Source organism: Daktulosphaira vitifoliae, unplaced genomic scaffold (genome assembly GCF_025091365.1).
Source record: "Daktulosphaira vitifoliae isolate Bord-2020 unplaced genomic scaffold, ASM2509136v1 Scaffold_5, whole genome shotgun sequence".
Lineage (NCBI taxonomy): Eukaryota > Metazoa > Arthropoda > Insecta > Hemiptera > Phylloxeridae > Daktulosphaira > Daktulosphaira vitifoliae.
Window position 1 is genome coordinate 2,843,976 of NW_026099576.1, and position 21,697 is coordinate 2,865,672.

Consider the following 21,697-nt stretch of genomic DNA (forward strand, 5'->3'; position numbering starts at 1 on the left):
ATTTATAACATTTGTTCAAAATTTCAAAATAATCATTTTACCTAATTTTTTTTTTTAAATAATTTTGATGGATTGATAACATTTTAGGACAAGTATACATTGAGTTAAAAGAATTCATATTAATACATAGAGGGTTTGTAGTGCATGTGGGGTATACATTATATGTATAGACCAATACGAACTGCATTCATCCTCAATGAAAACTCATTCTATGTATTGTAATACTTATAACTCAATGAGTAGCTGTCCTAAGATTATTCTTTACCCGTCAATTTTTTTTTTTATGGTATTTTAAAAATTAAAAAAAAATAAAAAATGTATTTTTTTATTAGTGACAAATAATTATACTATGCTTAAATGTAGTCTATAAAAGAAATAATAATAATTATTTTTTTTTAAATGTCAATAAAATGATTATTGAATCATATGTTATAAGACTTGTTAGTTAGTAGTGGTTCATTTTGTATATTATTTACATAAATAAAAATAGTAAATGTAACTTAAATATCATAATGCCTGTATTAATTTATTGTGAAACGTTATCATTTGACTAGGATAAGTATGAAAAAGGCAGACATACTACAAATTTAATAATCATAAAAAGTAAAATAGTTACTATGTCAACTTTTAGTTTGCATTGTTTGACTCGATCATCATTTTCTGACAAATTATTCTCTTATCTTAATATTGTTAGCCACACTGAAGTGTTATTTTTATTATCAACAAATTTTAGGCGAGACGACTAGTAAATTAAATTTCTTATATCATTTTAACAAAAATTTGAAATGTAAAAATTTCCTATATTACGATTTCGTTCTTGATCTGTATATTATGTTTGGTGCATATTTATTCGCTGAAGACACAGATCTTCCAAGGGTTCTGCCTGATCGACCATCTTTGACCAACTCTCCAGTACGACTTGTAGTTCGAATAATCACTTCATCCATAAGAGAAGAATCCTCACCAGAACTCTTTGACGATCTATTTTGACGTATGGGTGGTCTAATCACTTCTTCTGGATCGCTTTTAGTAGCTTTAATAGGCCACTTTTTAGGTGCTCTTGGTGGTCTTCCATTTTCGTCGTATTCGATCTCCCTTTCGTCGTGGTGTCTAGGTGCCCACGGGGCTAGTACTGAAACTGAACGAGACAAAGTTCTTTTTTGGGTTCCTACGAAAGCGTCGTTCTGTGTAGAGAGCTCTTCTCGACTAGCCGCCTTCTTGCTTTTAGACCCGAATACAGATTGATGCAGTTGTCTTGATTCGGGAATTTCACCAACTATTAATGTAAAAAAAAAATCGCATCGAAGCTAAAATTGTATATTATTTTTTTAAAATAATCTTATATAGTTATTTCTTACCTGTCGTAGCGTGAAGATAAACAGTTGACTTGTGTGATTTTTGACTACTATCTCCTTCGGTAGTGCTATCAGCGGAGCTGTCTATTAATGAATGTCTTTTTTCGGTCATGTGTCTTGTTGGTGAGTGATCTATATCCATTGAATTTAGATTTCCCACACTGTGGTAAGACCTTGGAGGCACCCATCCTTTATTTCGATCATTTATCCTGTGCACTCTGATTTCTTCGTCATTTTCACTTCCAGAAGTAAATGTTTTTGGTCTCTAAAATTAATTTTATTTATAAAAAAAAATTAAAGTTAATATGATACTCTGGAATTATAATCTACTAATGGTCATATAAGTTTATTAAAAGTGATAATGAAGGAATGGCTTCTTTAATGCTTTTAAAACTAATGCCAAAAGTAATTTTTATTGAAATTATAAAACTTCTATAAAAAAATTATAACTATTCTATAGAAGTTTCCACCATATTTCGATAAATCCTAGAACTTTTTATGTATTAAATATTATTATTTTTACATTTTTTTTTAACTTTTAGTATAAGACTATAATAATTTACAGTATACAGAGTGATTTTTTTATCATAACCCACTCAATTACTTACAGAATAATAATAATTTATAATTTTTTTTTTTATTATTATCTTTAGTTACACATTATTCTTGAATTATTAACTATGTAGTACTCTTTAAGTTCATCCCTTATGCCTGGTAAGGGTGTCAACTTTGTTTTTTTAAATGGGAACAAATATTTTTAATTTAATAAAATGTTTGAGTTTTTAATTTAATAATAAATGGCATTTGAATTTTTAATATAACTTAATTCGTTTATTAGATATAATCATTTAAAGTTTCAAATTTTTGAATTAATATACAGGTATAATACACAAGGGATTACAAATACAGGTAGCTAATTGGTTTTTTATGATATTGCTATCACAGTCACGGATTGTTTATTATCAATTATGACTATCAATAGATATACTTTTTTTATTGTCAGTTAGTGTATTTATAAACTCACAACAATGTACCTTGCTATCATTGATAATAACAATGCTGTGTACCTGATAATATCGATGTCATAAAAAGCCAATTAGCTACCTGTATTTGTAATCCCTTGTGTATTATACCTATATATTAACTCAAAATTTTGAAACTTTAAATGTTTATATCTAATAAACAAATTAGGTTTCATTAAAAATTCAAATGCCATTTACTATTGAATTAAAAACTCAAACATTTTATTAAATTCAAAATATGTGTTACCATTAAAAAAAACAAAGTTGACACTCTTACCAGGCATAAGGGATGAACTAAAAAAGTATTATATAGTTAATAATTCAAGAATAATGTGTAACTAAAGATAATAATAAAAAAATTTTTTTTAATTATTATTATTCTGTAAGTAATTGAGTGGGTTATGATAAAAAAATCACCCTGTATATGTAAATTATCAAAAAATATTTTGTATAACAAAAGCTATACGATTTGTCAGACATTGATATTTGTATTAAGCTAAGTCATGATTGAATTTTATAGAATTATATTCACGATTTAATTTTTTTTATCTTCAACAGTAATGGTTTATCTTCAATTAATTAATAAAATTAGTATACCATTCTCTTGGATTTTAAATTATGGACCTCTATAATGTTAGCTTTTAATTTTTACATTGAAAGGCTCTCACCATATACGTGTATATTAATTAATAAAATTTACTTTATCTTAATAAAAAATCCATTTTTTAATTATACTATTTGTGTATTGTTAATATTTGAAAAATATCTCGAATAGTACATTGCATAGAACTCAACCATTATTAATTTTCAAGAACTTTGTACTTCATAATTTTTAAATCGCAATATAAATTACTATACCTTGGTCTTTTTATCGAATCTATCTAAAGATTTAAACCACGAATTGTTTCCAAATTTTCCTGAGTGTTTACTAGGCGAAGGCAGTCTTTTTTGCTTTGTCGAATAATGCCCCTAAAAATAGACATATACATAATTACAATGAATGGTGATATAAAGCCCTGCTCTTAAATGTTAAAATTATACAGCAAAAAGGTATTTTTAATTTTATAAGTATAAACGAGGATTTTTTTTTTTTTTATGTACCTATACTTCATGATAAAAATTGTAAATATAATTAGCATAAAAACAAATATATAATATTCGTCATTTATTAGGTATTTAATATTTATGCAAATAGTTGAAGAATTGAATGCCTTTTAGTCGACCAGAAGTTCGCATCTGCTGAACAATAATATTAATTGGCAACTGAGAGTTAAGTTTGCGAGCATTTTTACAATTGCCATTACATATATGCCATTGGCATATATCGAAGGATCTGGAGGACTTATTCTCCCGAATAAATCATCAGCACACAATTTTCTTTTACTCTAAAGTTAATTATTATTTCCAAAATGTTTAAAGAAAATGTAATTATTTGGAGAAGGTAATAAATAAATGAATCAACTGCATATTGAATATGCAGTTTATTTAAGCAATTTTTTTTAATGGCTAGTCAGATTTTTAGATGATGTGAACTTTTATGATTTCTTACTGAATTGAGATGATATCAAATTTATCATGTTTTTTTAATTATTCAATTGAATCACGATTTTTAATCCATGTACATTCTTTTAAATATAACTGATATAACGGTTTCCACATTATACATAAGTAATATATTTAAGTGATAATGCAAGCATAGCATAAAGTATTACAAAAATCTATTATTATTTTCATTTCAATTTTATTTGAGGCCATCGTCAAGGATGGACGAAGATAGACAACGATTACAGGTGGAGCACCGGATAGCCGTCACTTGTGCTTATATGGACATCCAGGTTAAATCACGTATAACGTTCACATGTTTTATGTTAATAGCAAATACAATAACAAGATGTAATTGCTCATTTTTTATTAATAATTGAGAATCAAAGAGCTATCAATAAGTTTTAACGGATTTAATTTTATTTGAAAATGTTAAATTTTAAGTCGCAAATACACGTCTTAAGTTTAAACTGGATTTGTTTAGTACAATTTAACATTGTTAGATATGTCGACTAACTGATGAGAAAGGAGAAAGGCAGTCGCGGTTAAAGCAGTGACAAACCAGTTTTTGGGTGTTTTGACCATTGCCGTTAACGGTCCAAATAAAGGTACACCACATGCGAATAATACCAATGCAATGCATAAAAATTGCATAACATCGGCCTATGTGTGAAAATGAAATTACCATTCCTCATAATAGATCATTTTTATAATCACTAAACAGGTTAAATATTTTAGCTGTTCTTACTGAGAATCCCTTAAAATCGTATAATTTTCTGTGAAGCTTAAGAAAAACTTTTAGAAATCAATTAAATATATTGTTGTATAATGTTTAATTTTCAAGGCATTTTGATGTACCATTGTTAGTAATTAATATACGTGGGATAACATAACGCTTTTCTCATTCATTGAAATATTGCTTAATGATTTTGCCTTGAACTATTGTAAATTTAAATGAGTATGTCACACTCATTTGAGACCAAAATATATAAAATTAAGGCAAGATACACAACGTGTATCTTGCCCTAATTTTATGTCAGGTCGAACGGAGGATATTATACGGTAACTATACATGGTAATTATAATAATTTATTTATGCAATAAAATAAATTATTTTGATTGTAATTGACTTTATAGGAACATTGTGATATATTAATTTTATAAATTATATGAAAACAGTAATTATGTTAATTTTTAAATATGTATATTCATCAAATAAAAATTCAATTATAGTTAAATTAGGAGTCTGTAATCTAATTTTATTGATCAAAATTTGAAAGTTAACTAAAAATATATACAATTTAGCTAATTACTTAATAATATTCTTTGTTATTCTAAATATATATTCATTATATTATAATCTAAAAAAAATTAGATTACAGACGTATAAAAATATAAATTATATTTGCTGTGAATCACCTAGAAGATTTGACAAAGAAAATAAAATTGATGAAATCAGAAAGATTTTGATATCATTATGCTCTATAACTAAACATTTTTAGTTTTAATTTATTGAGAATTAATTAACAGAGTAATGTACACATATGTTATGTATGATCTCTCTTATTTCTATAGGAAAATGAGATAATAATTTTAGTGTTGTTTAATAGAAAAAGAAAGTTTATAGAGCAACAAGTAGATTCCAAATTTTTAATGAAAACTTAAATATAATATTAAATCAGTATTAGATTTGGATTAAAATACTTAAAAGACCCCCTCTCCTTGAACTTCACCACCCAAGAAATAAATATATAAAAAGATGAAAAAAATGTTAACCCGCACTCGGAATATGTGTGATACTGAATCAATATATTTTTCAAAGTCTTTTTGTTTTAAAATACAAACTATACCAGAAAAAAAAATGGAAAATCAAGAAATAGAAAGTTAAGTATACTCCTTTGATTACTGTTATAAGTCATCTTTTTATCTTTTTTAATGAGTTATGCTAAGAGCCATCACATTTACGAAGTATTTTTAAAAGCTACATTCACCCCACAAAACTTTTTTTCATGGTATCAACAGTTTTAATACTACTCACATCGTCTCCCGTGTAGACGTTGTATCTTTTGCGAAGGGACGACGATGTGTATGATTCAGGATCGGAATTGGAGACTTTAGAAGACGATGGACGTTTATTTTCTTTTGACGATCTGGTGAAAAGCATCTTGAACTTATCTAATTTAGACCGTTTTTTAGCAGGTTTTCCGGTTTGGTAGTTACCGCCACTGTTATTGACACTCAAAGAAGATGGTCCATTGATAACAGGAACGTTATTCCGCGATACCACTGTTGGTCTACCGCTGCTAATTACTCGAGTAGGTCTGTCTACGACATCGTCGTCCAATCTTGGCGTACGTCGCGCAAATCGATGTTCCGTAACTATCTTTCGCTCGAAATACCTGTCACCGCCACCCAGCGTCTCATTTTTTTTGTACACTGTAGCATATGTGTCCGGCGTAGCAGGCACGACGGATGGCCGAATAGTGGACGACGAAGCCGCTCGCTTTTGTAATCGAGATTCAAGTGCGTCCCTTCGATGACTTAGATCTTCATACGACATCCACGTGTCGTCCATGTCGTTTGTTGTGCGATACTGATGACCATCGTCCCGGGTTGTATCCGGAATATTAATAACTGTGGGCGAAGTGGCCGTGTACGAAAACGGCTCGTTGCCGTTGTGCTGTACGTAGGAAGCGACGGGCTCTGGTCGATTTAGCGTCGGCGGCGGCCGTGGAGGTTCCCCGAGCAATCGTCGGACGATTCTATCAACGTTATGGCCCCGGCGGACAGGACGAGACGGTGGTGGAGTATCGTTGAATGGGTCGTTGGAGTACTTGAAGTATTCTTCTCTAGGCGATGATTCTATGATGGGTGATAGCTGTTTTTTTGCGCGAACGGGTGGTGGTGGAGGTGGTGGTTCGGTCATCCTCATTGTTCTGTCCGTCGTGTTTCCGCTATTTTTAGTATTGTTGTTATTAATCTTTTTCTTAATGCGTTCAATAGTACCAAACAAAGATATCGAATTTTTATCCTGATCTTTATTTGTGGATGTTTTTTTCAGATCTCCTGCATCGCTTACACTTCTTTTCAATCTGGTACTAGTTGATTTCCTTTGCCTCATTGTATCGTTTGGCGATAACAACTCATCATTTTCTTCTTGTTTGTTATTCTGTTTGTTTGGTCTATTATTTGGTCTGTCCAAAGATCTATAAGACGATAATTTTCCTGTTAAAAAATTAAATTAAATAAATAATTTCTCCTGTTTAAAAACTCAGTTTTTAGAAAATTTTAAAAATTAGCATAATATTAATTTAATTTATTATACAATACAACTAAAATTTTACTAAACTAATACTGTCTAATTTCACTGTATATTTGTTTTACTTAAATAAAATAAATAGAATTTTATTAATATTTAATGGAATATTTTAGAGGCTGTTTTAATAAATATCATACTACTAGTGCTATAAAACAGAAAAGCTTAATAAAATCTTATTATTGTAACAGGATCATGAGCGTTATCGTGGAAGGATATGGAGATAGAACCTCTCCACACGATAAAAATAAATTTATGATGAAAAATGTATTTTGTAGAGGGTAGTAAAAATATTTCTTATGTATATGTTCTTTCCAAAGTACCCTGAGAACACCAATGATTTGGATAAATCGGAATATTTTTATCATTTGTTAAACTTTATTTGGAAGAAAATATAGTTATCAAAATTTAATGAACAAACAGTTTTTTCTATGAAATAAAAATAATAATTAGAATTTTTTGGTTCCTTTTAGATTCATGTTTTCTTAATTTATCAATATTAAAATATGTTTTATATTTATCTCTTATACTTTATAAGGACGTCAATTTTATTTTTTTTAATGACAATATATTTAATTAAGAAAATACTGGTCGATAACAATTATTGGACTAGTACTTTGGAAACTATAAACAAGTAATAATGAAGGCTAAATGTATGCGCGGGTGTTGTTATTTTTATCACTAGTAACTTCTCAATTGCAATTTTCAATCATTTTTTTTAGATATAAAAATATCAATGACTTCCGAAATACTGGTTCACAAGTTATTATCGGATCAATAACTTTCTTAATTGATATTATTAATTAATAAATAAGCTAGTTAATTATGTATGTTGCTATTTGAAAAAATAAAGTTGACTTGAGTTTGATTAAAGTTTCTAAAGTGCGAAGGATGGAATGAAAAAATACTTTATAATTATTAAATTAAAAGGTGAAAGGTAAATTGTACAAGACTGTAGTGAGACCAGCTATGATGTATGGTTCAGAGTGTTGGGCGGTTGATAAGAAAGTAGAGCAAAGAATGAGTGTAGCAGAGATGAGAATGCTTAGATGGATGAGTGAAATGACTAGAGAAGATAGGAAAAGAAATGAGTATATAAGAGGGAGTATAGGTGTAGCGTCAATCGTGGATAAGATGAGAAAAAATAGACTTAGATGGATTGGTCATGTTATGAGGAGAGAAGAATCGGAAGCCGTAAGAATAGTTGTAGAAATAAATGTTGAAGGATGAAGAGGTAGAGGAAGACCAAAGAAGAGATGTGATTGAATGCGATATGAGGACAGCTGATGTGAGCGTAGAGGCTGTGGGAGATTGTGTCAAGTGGAAGTTTAGTATAAGGGTGGCCGACCCCAAGTAGTTGGGATTAAGACGAAGAAGAAGAAGAAGAAGAATTATTAAATTAAAAAAATTATGTATCTAATGGAAAAAAAAAAATTCTCAATGAGTTTAAAAAACTCGTACCTTCGGAGTTCCATTTCTTAGAATCGGTTCCTCCAAAACTGTTTTTTCTCTGAAGCGATGATCCTCCGTGTTTGTTCCTCTGCTGTCCTCTCGGCGGTGCTGCCGAATGCAGAGAGGCTACGCTATTTGCTTGCTCTAGTACTTTATCAGCTTCAAGGGCTAGTTCTCGCTTAGACGCTTTGATCTTCTCCCGTCGAACTGGTGTAGGTACAAGATGTCCTTCTCCATCACCTGCCAGTGCTTCTACGATGCTCGCCGCATCTGAATTCCCTAAAATATCATTAAGAATTTGTGAACAAAATCATATGACTATGTTACACGAAACAAATCATAAATAAGTAAAATTAAAACTATATTAAAAATATTATTAATTTAAAAAAAACTAAAAAATATTAAAAATATTAAACTCAGTATGTGTTTAGCGTTGATAATGGTAACATTGTTTCCGAAATACGTATCCGCGACTTTTCATTAATTTTTTTGTGGCTTTTGAGTTTAATATTTTTAATATTTTTTAGTTTTTTTTAAATTAATAATATTTTTAATATAGTTTTAATTTTACTTAATTAATTAGCCACAAGTGATCAATTTTTATTATAAAATCATAAATAATTGATTATAATAATAAATTGATTGACATGTATCACTGGCAATGATTAACACACCTATTTCCCGTCCTTCTTAGTCAATATAATCAGACTTATGCGTGGAATGCATTTTTCCTCTAAAAGTTTGCTAATTAGAATATTTTTCTTATAAGAATAAAACGAAATATTTTATGTTGAAAATTTGAATTTTCCCGTGAATGAACACTAAATGATATTGTATCAATAATTGTTTTAATACAGTAGGACTTACTTTATTGTAAGAACTGATAATTACAACTTGTTACAATTATATTAGATAATGTTTTATTTAAAAACACAGTTGTATTTGTTCTCTAGTAGTGTTACCTTATACTACGTTCTATTTCTTTGTTTTTAAAATTAATTATTTTCAACGTCTTACTAAAACAAGTACCATTTTATGGAGTGCTTTGGAAGTTTAAAATGTTAAGATATTTCATTTTTTTTTTTTTTGTCAAGTTTAACTGTACATATAATTTTATTTTTATTAAAATCTACCACATAACTTCACATTTGAAACGCTTCGTAGATTAAATCTAGTGAGGCTTTAATACTACTAATATAATAATTACTAGCAGATTAAAAGAATACTAAAAAAAAATCATGATTATTTTAGAAAAAAAAAAAATACTATTATTACAATTAATCTGTGCTATAATATTCGTTCAAATAAAAAAATATATGTATTTTGTAAAAGAATTAAAACATTGATAGATTAAAAATAAAAACGTGACCATAATTCTGTCGAGTTGTGAGATGAATTGACATCCGAAATTTATATCTTTGAGAAATTCAGTATGTAGTACCATGAACTATCATTTTAATAAATCAAATTATATAATTACTGCAATTATTTTTATTGAATTACCTTTTAAAATAGTAAAAATTTAATTAAACAATAATGTTTTTTGTTCAAGTAATTCAAATATATTAGAATTAATTGAATTTATTTCTACGTAGTTTCATATATGTATCCGATATTGGATATTTCGATTCACAAAAAATATATATTTCAATCCAGAATTCTATCATTGTATCTCTTCATGAAATTAAGTGACTATCAATCATTGCCCACCAAAATATAAAAATTATATCTGAATTACAATCATAAAGTGTACTTTAATGGCTTTACGTCACTTGGGCCATGTCTTTGAAATATTTATGTAGAAATAATGAATATATATTTTTTGCACGTTTAGTCACTATTGGTGGGCGTGACAATTAAAATCGTATTTGCCTTGGGAACATTAATTTTTTATCTCTCGTTATTTTTACTTCTTAATTAATTTGTTCGAGTGTGCGTGATTAACGTACCAATTTTTTTGATGCGGACATCTCGGTTGAATGACACTCGAGGTTTTAAAGACGAATCGGATCTCTGTGAGTCCGATCGACTCATGTCTAGCATAACTTCAGGACTTAAAACCAAATCTATAAAAAATAAAAAATAAAATAAAATACAGAACACAACGTAATACTATAAATAATTGATTATGCATATATAGTATTGATAACAATTAATCTTAAGTGCTTCATAAAATTTATCATTCAGTGATATATTTTCAGTGGATCGATTAAAGATATGGAAATTGTAGTAACTTCAAACTTCTAAATCACTTTTATTGAATTTAAAATGGCAACATTCTTTGGTATCCGGTAGGGGAAAATAAGTGAGTTGAGGTAGGAAGAAATATATTGCGTCATTGGCAGTGTTGTCCATGTAGGGTAACCCGGGTATCAGAGCCTGAGGATCGCCGTCTTGGCCCACACGAAATTTGCGACGACGGCGCCCACTCTCCCCACGCCTCTTTCCCCTAAAAAACCGCTTAAAGTTTCTTCTATTCACAATAGTAATTAATACTCGGAGAGCGCTGAACATTGTATATTTATAAGGGTTCATCTTGTACATTGTACGAAGCGCCGTATCAGTCAAGGTCAATCTTAGTTTGAGGACGAAGAAAGAGATGAAAATGCTTCTCCTACGCCTATTCGCCATTAAAAACGCATATACTTACGCACTTCTTCGATATACTTTTACTAATATAATATACTCAATGTCATAGGTTTTTTTTACCCGTAACAGGAAACATGAGAGAGGATGCAGTTTCGATAATTAATAAAGTAACACTATAATAATACTGTTAGTAGAGTTTATTGCACTTGTCCAAATTATGTGAACGGCGACTGGCGCTACCGAAAATAATTAATCATTTCAGTGATCAATTATATGTCAATCCTGATCGGCTATTCGATTGCACCGAATATAAAATATTATAAAACTTAAACGTCATCATTGTTGACAGTTGTGGATTATTATAGTAATTTCAAATTACTTATTTCATTTAATTCTGTTTAAAATTGATAATGTATGACACGGTCAACTAGCAATAATATTAGAAGCAGTTGTATATAAACGAAAATGATTTTCACTAAGTTAATGAGTAAATAAAAATATTTTTAGACTAAAGTAACAAAAATATTTTGTGGTTAAAAGAAAATTTAGACATTTCTACAATTTTGTCTAAAAATAAAAATTTCTTAGCGTTTTAGTTGGGACGCAAAAAATTCTAATTATTCACAAAAAAAGCAATGATTATCAAAATGTTGGAAAATCGTAATTTCTAACTCTCATTGAAATCTAATCACCAATCGAATATTTCAAATAATATTATCAATTAATAATAATTTTTTTTTTACTTTTTTCATTCGCAGTTCAAGAAACTGACATATTATTTTCTGAAGGCAAATGGCTTAAGAAAAATAGTTTGTGGAGTGATTTCTTTGGTAAACTGTGGACATGGAAACTAGCAAGACGAAAATTTGTCAGTAAGTGTGTGTGTGTATGTTTTGTTCTACTTAAAGTCATGCCCAAATAGGTTTCAAAAGATCCATTCAAGGTCTTCTAAATTTGGGGATGACTTTTAAATAATACACACTTTTTTATTTATAAAAAAAGACAAATTTTAATGTTACTAAATTACATGTCATTATCATGTTGCCATTTAACGCGATTTTGATTCCATTATCTTCTCATTTATTACTACATATGCCTATCCTTTAACATATGATTAGTAGTATAGTAACAATACTATTCACTTTATCCTTGAAGTTTATTAAATAGTTGAATGTTCTACCTGTGACATCTGCGTGTAATGTAATAACACAGAAATCTTTTTTCGACGGAGGACTAAAACTGATGATTGTTATGGGCTCGAATTTTTTTATACGAATGTCATCTTGTGTGCATTTTATTATTATAAGTATTACTCTTTAAATGCATGCAACTTGTCCCTGAGTAAATCTGCAATTTTACTATGATTTGGCGTAGGATTTAATAGGCACAGCTGATTCTAATAACTGTTATAGCAACACGGAAATTATGATCAACAACTTATGCAACTACGTTATCTAATAAAGTTATCTAGTTATTATTTTTTTTTTACACCAACGTAAATAAAAGATAATAGATTTCATTTTAGATCTTAAAGAATCAATAACATGTTATCACATTAGGATAGATTAAATAAATACATGTATTTTTCTGAATCAAATGTCTCTATCGTGTAAATTATTTTAGATAGTCATTAGTAAATAAAACAAAACTGGGCTCAAAAATAATACATTTTATATAGAATTCATAGTTTGTTAAAAGATATTTGAAACAGAATAAAGTAAATATTCACATTTCAGTATATTTGCTCAATACTAATAATTATTGTACTCTTGTATTGTTATTTTTAGTCATGCGTTAACGATACAAATCATTGATTGCCATTTATACGCAAGTACAAAGTAAGTACTATCACATCGAAAAAGAATTAACGTTTAAAGTGCATTTATTATAATTTATAAGAACGATTCTTATATTCATCTCGAACTATAAAAATATTGGTCACATATGCAACGCGTTTAAAGGTGTCTAAATAACTTTAGATAAATGGAAAATATTAATTTAGTTCTCATCTTCTATCTTCTAGTAATTTTACAACTTGACGCAAAATGTTCATAGTTTAATCGTTAACAAAATAAAATTCAAAACAATTTTTTATAAAAACGGTCGGAATAAGGGGGAGTAGCTAGGGTCTAATTTTTTTTTGCTCATAACTTTTTCATGAAAGCGATTTTTTATTAAAACAATATTGAAATGGGAGCTCACTCACACTCATTGTACACAAAAGGTACTAATTCGAGAGTTACAAGCCAAATAGTGTTATTGTCATTTTTATTTTTTAGGAGAGCAAATTAAAATTAGAAATTTTATTTAACATCATTTAAAATTTATTTTTCAAACAAATTATTTTTAGCTTTCATTTTTATGTAATTATTAAAATTTACATTATTTTTTTCTTTGAAAATTAATCATTCACTTAATATTGTAATTTGTGGTAATAATACTTTTTAATTTTTTGATTTTACAAGATACGATTTTAGACCACATCAAGAAGAAATAAAAGTTTTCCAAATTCTGGTCATATGTATATTGAGAATAAAAATACAATCTATTATTTAATTTATTTAAGTGGTATTCAAGAAGTTATTAATCTAATGTAAAATATCTTTCTAGGATCACTTCAACTTGGTTAATCACATACAAGTTCTAATATTGTTTTTAAGTTTGCCAAACAATTATTGAACAAATACTACATGACTATTAGAAATATGTGAATTATAAAGATTGATTTATCAAATCATTGACAATTTTAGTCATTTATTTACACAAAATAAATGATTAAAAATGGATTTCGATATGCTTGAATCTGAAATAATTTTTGTTGTACATTTTATGTTTCTACAACCAGTAAATGCGATTTATTAGTTGATCAACTTTATATTTTTCGAGGTCACCTTAAGTGAAACCTTAGCAATCATTATGGTCATTGAACAAAATAATTCTTTGATGTGGTGACACCAGTACTGCTGCCGTTTTTGCCGAACGCACTTTTATTTTACGTGTTTGTGTATGTTTATATATGTGACTTGTACGTCAACTTGACGCAAGCAACGATGTAGGCGTGACAAGTGTAGGTAGACTATCTGGCATGTTATATTAATAATCGCATTATATTAAAGTAGTATTATTGCAATTGGGTCTATGATACACCTAAAAATGGGTGGGGATCCTAAATCAGCTGTACTAAACTACCAAAGAAGAAGATGAAACACCTACAATTGACCATGACAACGGTATACAACTCACAATATGTGTCACAAATTATGTGCTAAGATTGAACACATATTTTTTATTGAGTTGCAAAAATCTGGTTAATCGCAAAAGAGTATTTTTATGTCGGGCATCGTCGATGTCTTTTTTTTTTTTTTTATGTAACGTGTAAACTGTAATTAAATTGATTACAAATGTAATTTTTTCAGATTACCTCACTCTAGTTAACAAAGTGTACTCCAGTTATTTGACTTAAAAATTTTATATGACAAGACCCTTACAACACGTATCTTGAAAAAACTATTAAATAACATTATTGTTAAATCCTATTCATTAAGTCTCTTATCTTTTAAAATTAATTTACATAAACTTAATAAAAATGTTTTCTTTATTCCTTATTACTCTAAAAATTATTTAGCATACTTTCCTATAAATATATTGCAAACCGTCACAAGGAGCCGGTAGCACTCTATATAATGATCATTTATTTATGTAATTTTTCATTCATTAGTTACATATTTTTTATATTTTTCATAAATATTAATTTTATTCTGTAATTATATTTAGCATAAGTATTATAATATTACATAATGCATATTTTGATCAATTTATAACAACTTAATGTGAAATAGAATATAGTCCGTTGCAATTGTTAAATAAATATATTAATCAAACCACAGAATTCAAAAAGAAAATACTAAAATTCAAAGCACCTGAACAAAAGTATTACATAAAATTTAGAGTTACTATTAAGTTCATACACGGAAGAGCATATCTTTACACTATCTTCATTGTCTCTGTTACTAAACCAAAAAAAAAACTAAACGTACTAGTTAGGAAAAAATACATTTGGTTAGAAAAATCCAAGAGCTTAATCCAGACTAAAATATGATCAGTTTTTAACTTTTATAGGATTAGCTAAAATTATACCATGTTAATACTTTGTAAAAAACATGCTTTGTTATATTACAACAAAATATGTTTTACAAACATATGACTATATTATAGTTATAGTTTTTTAATGAAAGATATATATGTATTGTATAATTTTAGTGTTTATTAGTTGAGAAATATTCGTTATTGATTTTATTCTTTAAGTTTACTGTAAAAATGTTTTAATATGTAATTGCAATTTTGTCAGAATCTTGTCAGAAATTACAACGCCAAGGACAGTTCATATGCAATGCGAAAAGTTTTTCGCTTAATGATCTTTACACCTCTTCACACGGATATTATTCGCACGTGTTCGTGAAAAGTGTTCACTGTTAGGCCATATTATCATAACTTTATCAGCACTTTCTTAGTGAGACAAAAATCTACTACTTGTCAATGTATTTATAATTCATAAATTACACTGGGCAACCGAAATTAATAATAAAAAATTAAAACTATTCAACCCATAATGTCAATGTCGATGTTAATACTCGTTATTATAAAACAGAAAGAATTTTACATTTTTACAATTTTCAATACTAATTGCAAATCACAATATAAATATGCTTTTGGAATTAAATATTAAATTTTAAGCATCAATTATAGACGTTTAAGTTTATCAAAACTTAATTAAAAATTCAAAAGAATTAAATGATAGCAGATTTTAGTGGTGTGTAGGTTGAAGTGTGTAATCTTTACTATGACCAAATAATTTTGCGTTAGAAGCCTCACCTATTTTGTGACTAGAGGGTTACAAGGAATGCAACGGGCTTGTCCAGAGTGTCGTTATTGGTTAACTACAGTGACGCATTTGGCAGATTTATTGTATATACATGTGTTATACATATGCATATATACTATAATGCAACCATGTACCGTTAATACTGTGTAGGATTGTAATATGGATTTACATAAAACGCCAAAAGATACCAAAAAACCTGCAGCATCCTACCAAAAATGCAAAGCACCCACTCGTTAATTAATGTGAATAAAGTAAAGTATGAAGTAAGAGCGCGCAATATTTAAAATGAAGTATTACAGTTGTACATTTTAAATAATCATTGTATAGTTTTTTAATAAAATATTTGTGTTATGGATATGTATATATACATGATACTCCCCATTTTTTTTTATTAATTAAGTGGTTAATAATAAGTAGCGTGATGTGATGCAGTGGATCATTCATTCACCGACTGATGTTCTGCTGTGCTGTTCGTAATGATGCGATGGTTCAAATTTTGACTTAAGTTAATATTTGAACCTCCTTACCACAATTATGGGGGTTATACTGGGCAATTCATTCATCATGAACCACTCCATTATTATTACTACCATAGCCTCTATCCCAACTATTTGGGGTCGCCTATACCTTACAATGATTTGTAAAAAATTATACTCCGACTGTCGACCCGACACAACCTCATAATCGCTGAGGAAATCAGTATGGGGGCAAGGTATGTGTCACTGTTAAAGTTCTTGTATGATATCTATCCAGGAACCAACAGCAAACGGCAAAACATCAAGTGGCGAATGAATTACCATTAGACTACACTACATCCCTTATGATGAAACACTTAATTAATCAAAAAATAAAAATAATATTGAGATTATTCTTTTGTTTCTTTTAAATACGTGTTTTTCTCAATTTATCAATCATGAAGTATTTTTTATGCTCATCTCTTATACTTTAGTTGAAACCCATATAGGTATGGGAGTCAACTTTTGGACTACTATTATAGAAGTTCTTGACATATTCATTAGAAGTAACTAATACTTAATAATGCTAATAATTTTATTTATTAATACCCGGAGGTGAGACACGGATACTGTTATTTTTATCACTAGTTATTTCTCAATTACATTCTTTATCTAGCCTACATATAAAAATGTCAATATCTTCCGAAATACTAGTCTTAAAGTTGTTATTGATCTTTCTTAGTTATAACATTAATTAATAAATAAGCTGGTTTATTATGTGTGTTGTTATTTGAAAAATCATCGTTAACACCCTTATAAGGTAATAAATTCACTTTTAAGGTAAAAATACTTCATGATTGATAATTTAATGGAAACATATATCTAAAAGAAACAAAAATATAAAATCTTAATATTATTATTATTTTTTGATTGATTAAGTGGCTCGTGATAAATAAATTACTCAGTATAAAAATAAAATGTATACTTTAAATTTTGTCCAGGTTTTATTGATTTTGAAACAATGTCATATTGATCAAATCAAATTACAGATATGAGAAATAAAAACGGTTAATTCGTCAAAAAACTCAATTAGGTGTCCCTAAATATATATAATCCTTTTAATTGGTAAAATTTTAACCTAGAAAGTTTAATACAAAAAAAAAACACAAATAATAATAATTAATTTAAAAAAAAAAATCAGATGATTGTAAAAAACTGGCTGCATATATATTTTTTTCCTCTTTCAAATGTTATCCTCAGAGCTGTTATAAGACCAGTTAGAGAATATATGTTTATTGTATTGTAAATTTCGCCTTATATAGTTGAAGTGTTGCGAAATAAAAATCAAAATATCAATGTGGTAATAACGATTCCAACTGGCTAATTGTTAGTGTACATATTGGTTCCTTGTTGCGCAACAACATGTTTGATGAGAAAAGTTTGTTGCCATTCGGAATATTATAAGTTTTCATTCATTAGTGGTCGCACACGGTATGCTATTAATCAAACTCTTTAATAATCTTAGATTTTATTTCTTTAAAAACTTTGTTTTTATTTAAAGATGATAGAAAAGAATTGGTTTGTATTTTCATTGTCTAATTACGAATGAGTTTCAAAGATTTTTTTTTAAAACTAAAGTATTTTCCTAATAATATCACAGTTTTTTTATTAATCGAATACATTTTTTTGTAAATATGCAAAAATTGCTTATTGAAAGCTATTATTTCATCTTGTCTAATCACTATATTTCCTACCATAAACGCATTTGAAGGCCGATCACGGTCAATATAGTCTTTTTCATTCTATTACTGAAATACATAAATATTTAATTTTTATATTTTTACATTTGAATATTTTAGTTAATAACTTGATTGGATACGCGTTGGAATGAATACAAAATTTATTGAAAACAATCAGTAAATTAATAATTTCATAATGATTGCTTCCCATTTTGGATAAAGCCACTAATAAGTAAAAATTATTTATATACATTAATTTATGATTCGCATTGTCATTTTTTAAGCAAACTTGTAAATAATACGAGAATTTGAAGAGACCTTGAAAATCACTAATTTTGTAACTCTTATTAATACAATGGTGTTCGCATATAAGCTTTAAGTTATACGAAAAGGTAAATAACAAACTATTAATGAATAATTAACTTTTATTCCTTTAGAGTTGTTTATGTAGTTAGATTTTTTTTGTGATCATTAAAGTTGAATAATAACTATTAATATAAATTGATGCTTTTGATAATATTAAAAGTTAATATTACCAACTTACATAGTTGTAATTTTATCAACATAATAGCAACATTAACCGCTCAAAAAATAAAATAAAACTTCATAAAGAAACTTCAATTTGTTGAAAAAATTATTAAGAAATCACTTTTATAAAGATACTTGAATATGCCTCAAAAGTTAAAAAAAAATTATTAACTTGTATTTATATATAGTAAAATAATAGGGTACTTAAAAAACCCAGCACAGGGGGGTCGCGGCACAGTGGTGACGTGGCATAGATGGATCAAGTATAATGATATCTGACAGTGATTAAAATCACTATAAAAAAAAAACGCTTCGATGCAAATCTTTAGATAGTGTTTAATTTTAAAAAATTGGTGGATTATTCCAAAAGCTACATGATCTGCTAGTTAATTATTAATATCCTAATTCAGATGAAGTATGTCGAATGAAAAAGGGATTATTAAAAAATATTATTTCTCATAAAAAAATAATGTTGATCCATAAACTTTTCAATATATGATAGCATTAATAAAGTTAAAAATGTCNTTTTCAATAAGTTATAGCATTATAAAGTTAATAATGTCAAAAATAAAATCGAGAATTTTCACACAATAATAGCATTTGGTAGCTATTTTCATCGTGAAGATAAAATAAAGTCCGAAATTTTTTTTTACCATAATAAAGTAAATTACATTAGCTTTAATTTAAGATATATATAAAAGTGTCAGACTTTCTGAACACTTTCAAAATTTAAGTTGAAAAAGTAAATTTTTTGTGAAATCTGTCATTTTAAATCCCCCCTGTGGGCAGGTAAAGGGTCAGATATGAAAAAAAATATACCAAATGATAGGTAAAGACATCATGCATCTATTAAAAAAAGAATTATATTGATCCATACATCTTTCAAAAAGCTATAGCATTATAAAGTTAAAAATATAAAAAAGAATTTTTTTAGAAAAATCGTATTTTTTTTATTAAGTTTGATGTCTGTTTTCACCATGAAGATAAAATAAAGTCCGAAATTTTTTTTTTCCATGATAAAGTATATTACATTAGCTTTAATTTAAGATATATATAAAAGTGTCAGACTTTCCGGAACACTTTCAAAATTTAAGTTGAAAAAGTCAATTTTTTGTGAAAAAGTTGTCATTTTGAATCCCCCCCTGTAGGCAGGTAAAAAGTCAGATTTATAAAAAAAATATACCAAATGATAGGTAAAGACATCATGCATCTACAAAAAAAAGAATTATATTGATCCATACATCTTTCGAGAAGTTATAGCATTATAAAGTTAAAAAAAAAAAAAAAAACCCAGCACAGGGGGGTCGCGGCACAGTGGTGACGTGGCATAGTTGGATCAAGTATAATGATATCTGACAGTGATTAAAATCACTATCAAAAAAAAACGCTTCGATGCAAATCTTTAGATAGTGTTTAATTTTAAAAAATTGGTGGATTATTCCAAAAGCTTCATAAACTGCTAGTTCCTTATTAATATCCTGATTAAGACAAAGTATGTAGAATAAAAAAGAGATTATTAGAAAATAGTATTTCCCATAAAAAAATTATATTGATCAATACACTTTTCAATAAGTTATAGCATTATAATGTTAAAAATGTAAAAAATAAAATTGAGAATTTTCACACAATAATAGCATTTGGTAGCCATTTTCACCTTGAAGATAAAATAAAGTCCGAAATTTTTTTTTTCCATGATAAAGTATATTACATTAGCTTTAATTTAAGATATATATAAAAGTGTCAGACTTTCCGGAACACTTTCAAAATTTAAGTTGAAAAAGTCAATTTTTTGTGAAAAAGTTGTCATTTTGAATCCCCCCCTGTAGGCAGGTAAAAAGTCAGATTTATAAAAAAAATATACCAAATGATAGGTAAAGACATCATGCATCTACAAAAAAAAGAATTATATTGATCCATACATCTTTCGAGAAGTTATAGCATTATAAAGTTAAAAATATAAAAAAGAATTTTTTTACAAAAATCGTATTTTTTTTATTAAGTTTAATGTCTGTTTTCACCATGAAGATAAAATAAAGTCCGAAATTTTTTTTTACCATTATAAAGTATATTACATTAGCTTTAATTTAAGATATATATAAAAGTGTCAGACCTTCCGGAACACTTTCAAAAGTTACGTTGAAAAAGTTCTACTTTCTATATGCATTTTTATGTTTTGAATCCCCCCTGTATTTAGGGAAATGGTCCGATTTAAAAAAACAGTATGTCGAATGAAAGATCTATATAAATACTACTTCTCATAAAAAAATTGTAATGATTCATACATTTTTCAAAAAGTTATAGCATAATAAAGTTAAAAATGGAAAATACAAAATCGAAAATTTTCACACAAAAATAGCATTCGGTAGCCATTTTCACCATGAAGATAAGATAAAGTCCGAAATTTTTTTTTTTCATGATAAAGCATATTACATTAGCTTTAATTTAAGATATATATAAAAGTGTCAGACCTTCCGGAACATTTTCAAAAGTTAAGTTGAAAAAGTTAATTTTTTTTGAAAAAGTTGTCATTTTAAATCCCCCCTTGTGGGCAGGTTAAGGGTTAAATTTATGAAAAAAATATACCAAACGAAAGTTAATGATATTATGCATCTATATAAAAAAGAATTATATTGATATTTTCATTTTTGAAAAAGTTATAGCACTTTTAAGTAAAAAAAATTGAAAAAATTTCGAAAATTAGCGATTTTTAAATTTGTCATTTTTTTGGAGGTTTCCCCCTTTTACGGGGAACGAGGGAATTTTTTTCAATTTTTAAGGGTAATGTCTTCGACTAGATACGATTTGTGATCTTTTGAC

General features: G+C 27.7%; 1 protein-coding gene across 2 annotated transcripts in view; it reads right to left on the reverse strand.

Moving 5' to 3' along the window:
• Positions 1-500: 500 nt before the first annotated feature.
• Positions 501-21,697, reverse strand: part of LOC126907012 (uncharacterized) — a 26,335-nt gene continuing 5,138 nt past the window's right edge. The window contains exons 2-7 of one of the 2 annotated variants that reach the window (XM_050687998.1): positions 10,637-10,753; positions 8,697-8,966; positions 5,958-7,144; positions 3,236-3,346; positions 1,359-1,620; positions 501-1,276 (exon numbers count right to left, since the gene is read on the reverse strand). In XM_050687998.1, the coding sequence (XP_050543955.1) occupies positions 804-1,276; positions 1,359-1,620; positions 3,236-3,346; positions 5,958-7,144; positions 8,697-8,966; positions 10,637-10,753 (2,420 nt within the window). In that variant the 3' untranslated portion in view covers positions 501-803. The remainder of the gene's footprint in view (positions 1,277-1,358; positions 1,621-3,235; positions 3,347-5,957; positions 7,145-8,696; positions 8,967-10,636; positions 10,754-21,697) is intronic. The other variant, XM_050687999.1, reaches the window with a different exon arrangement.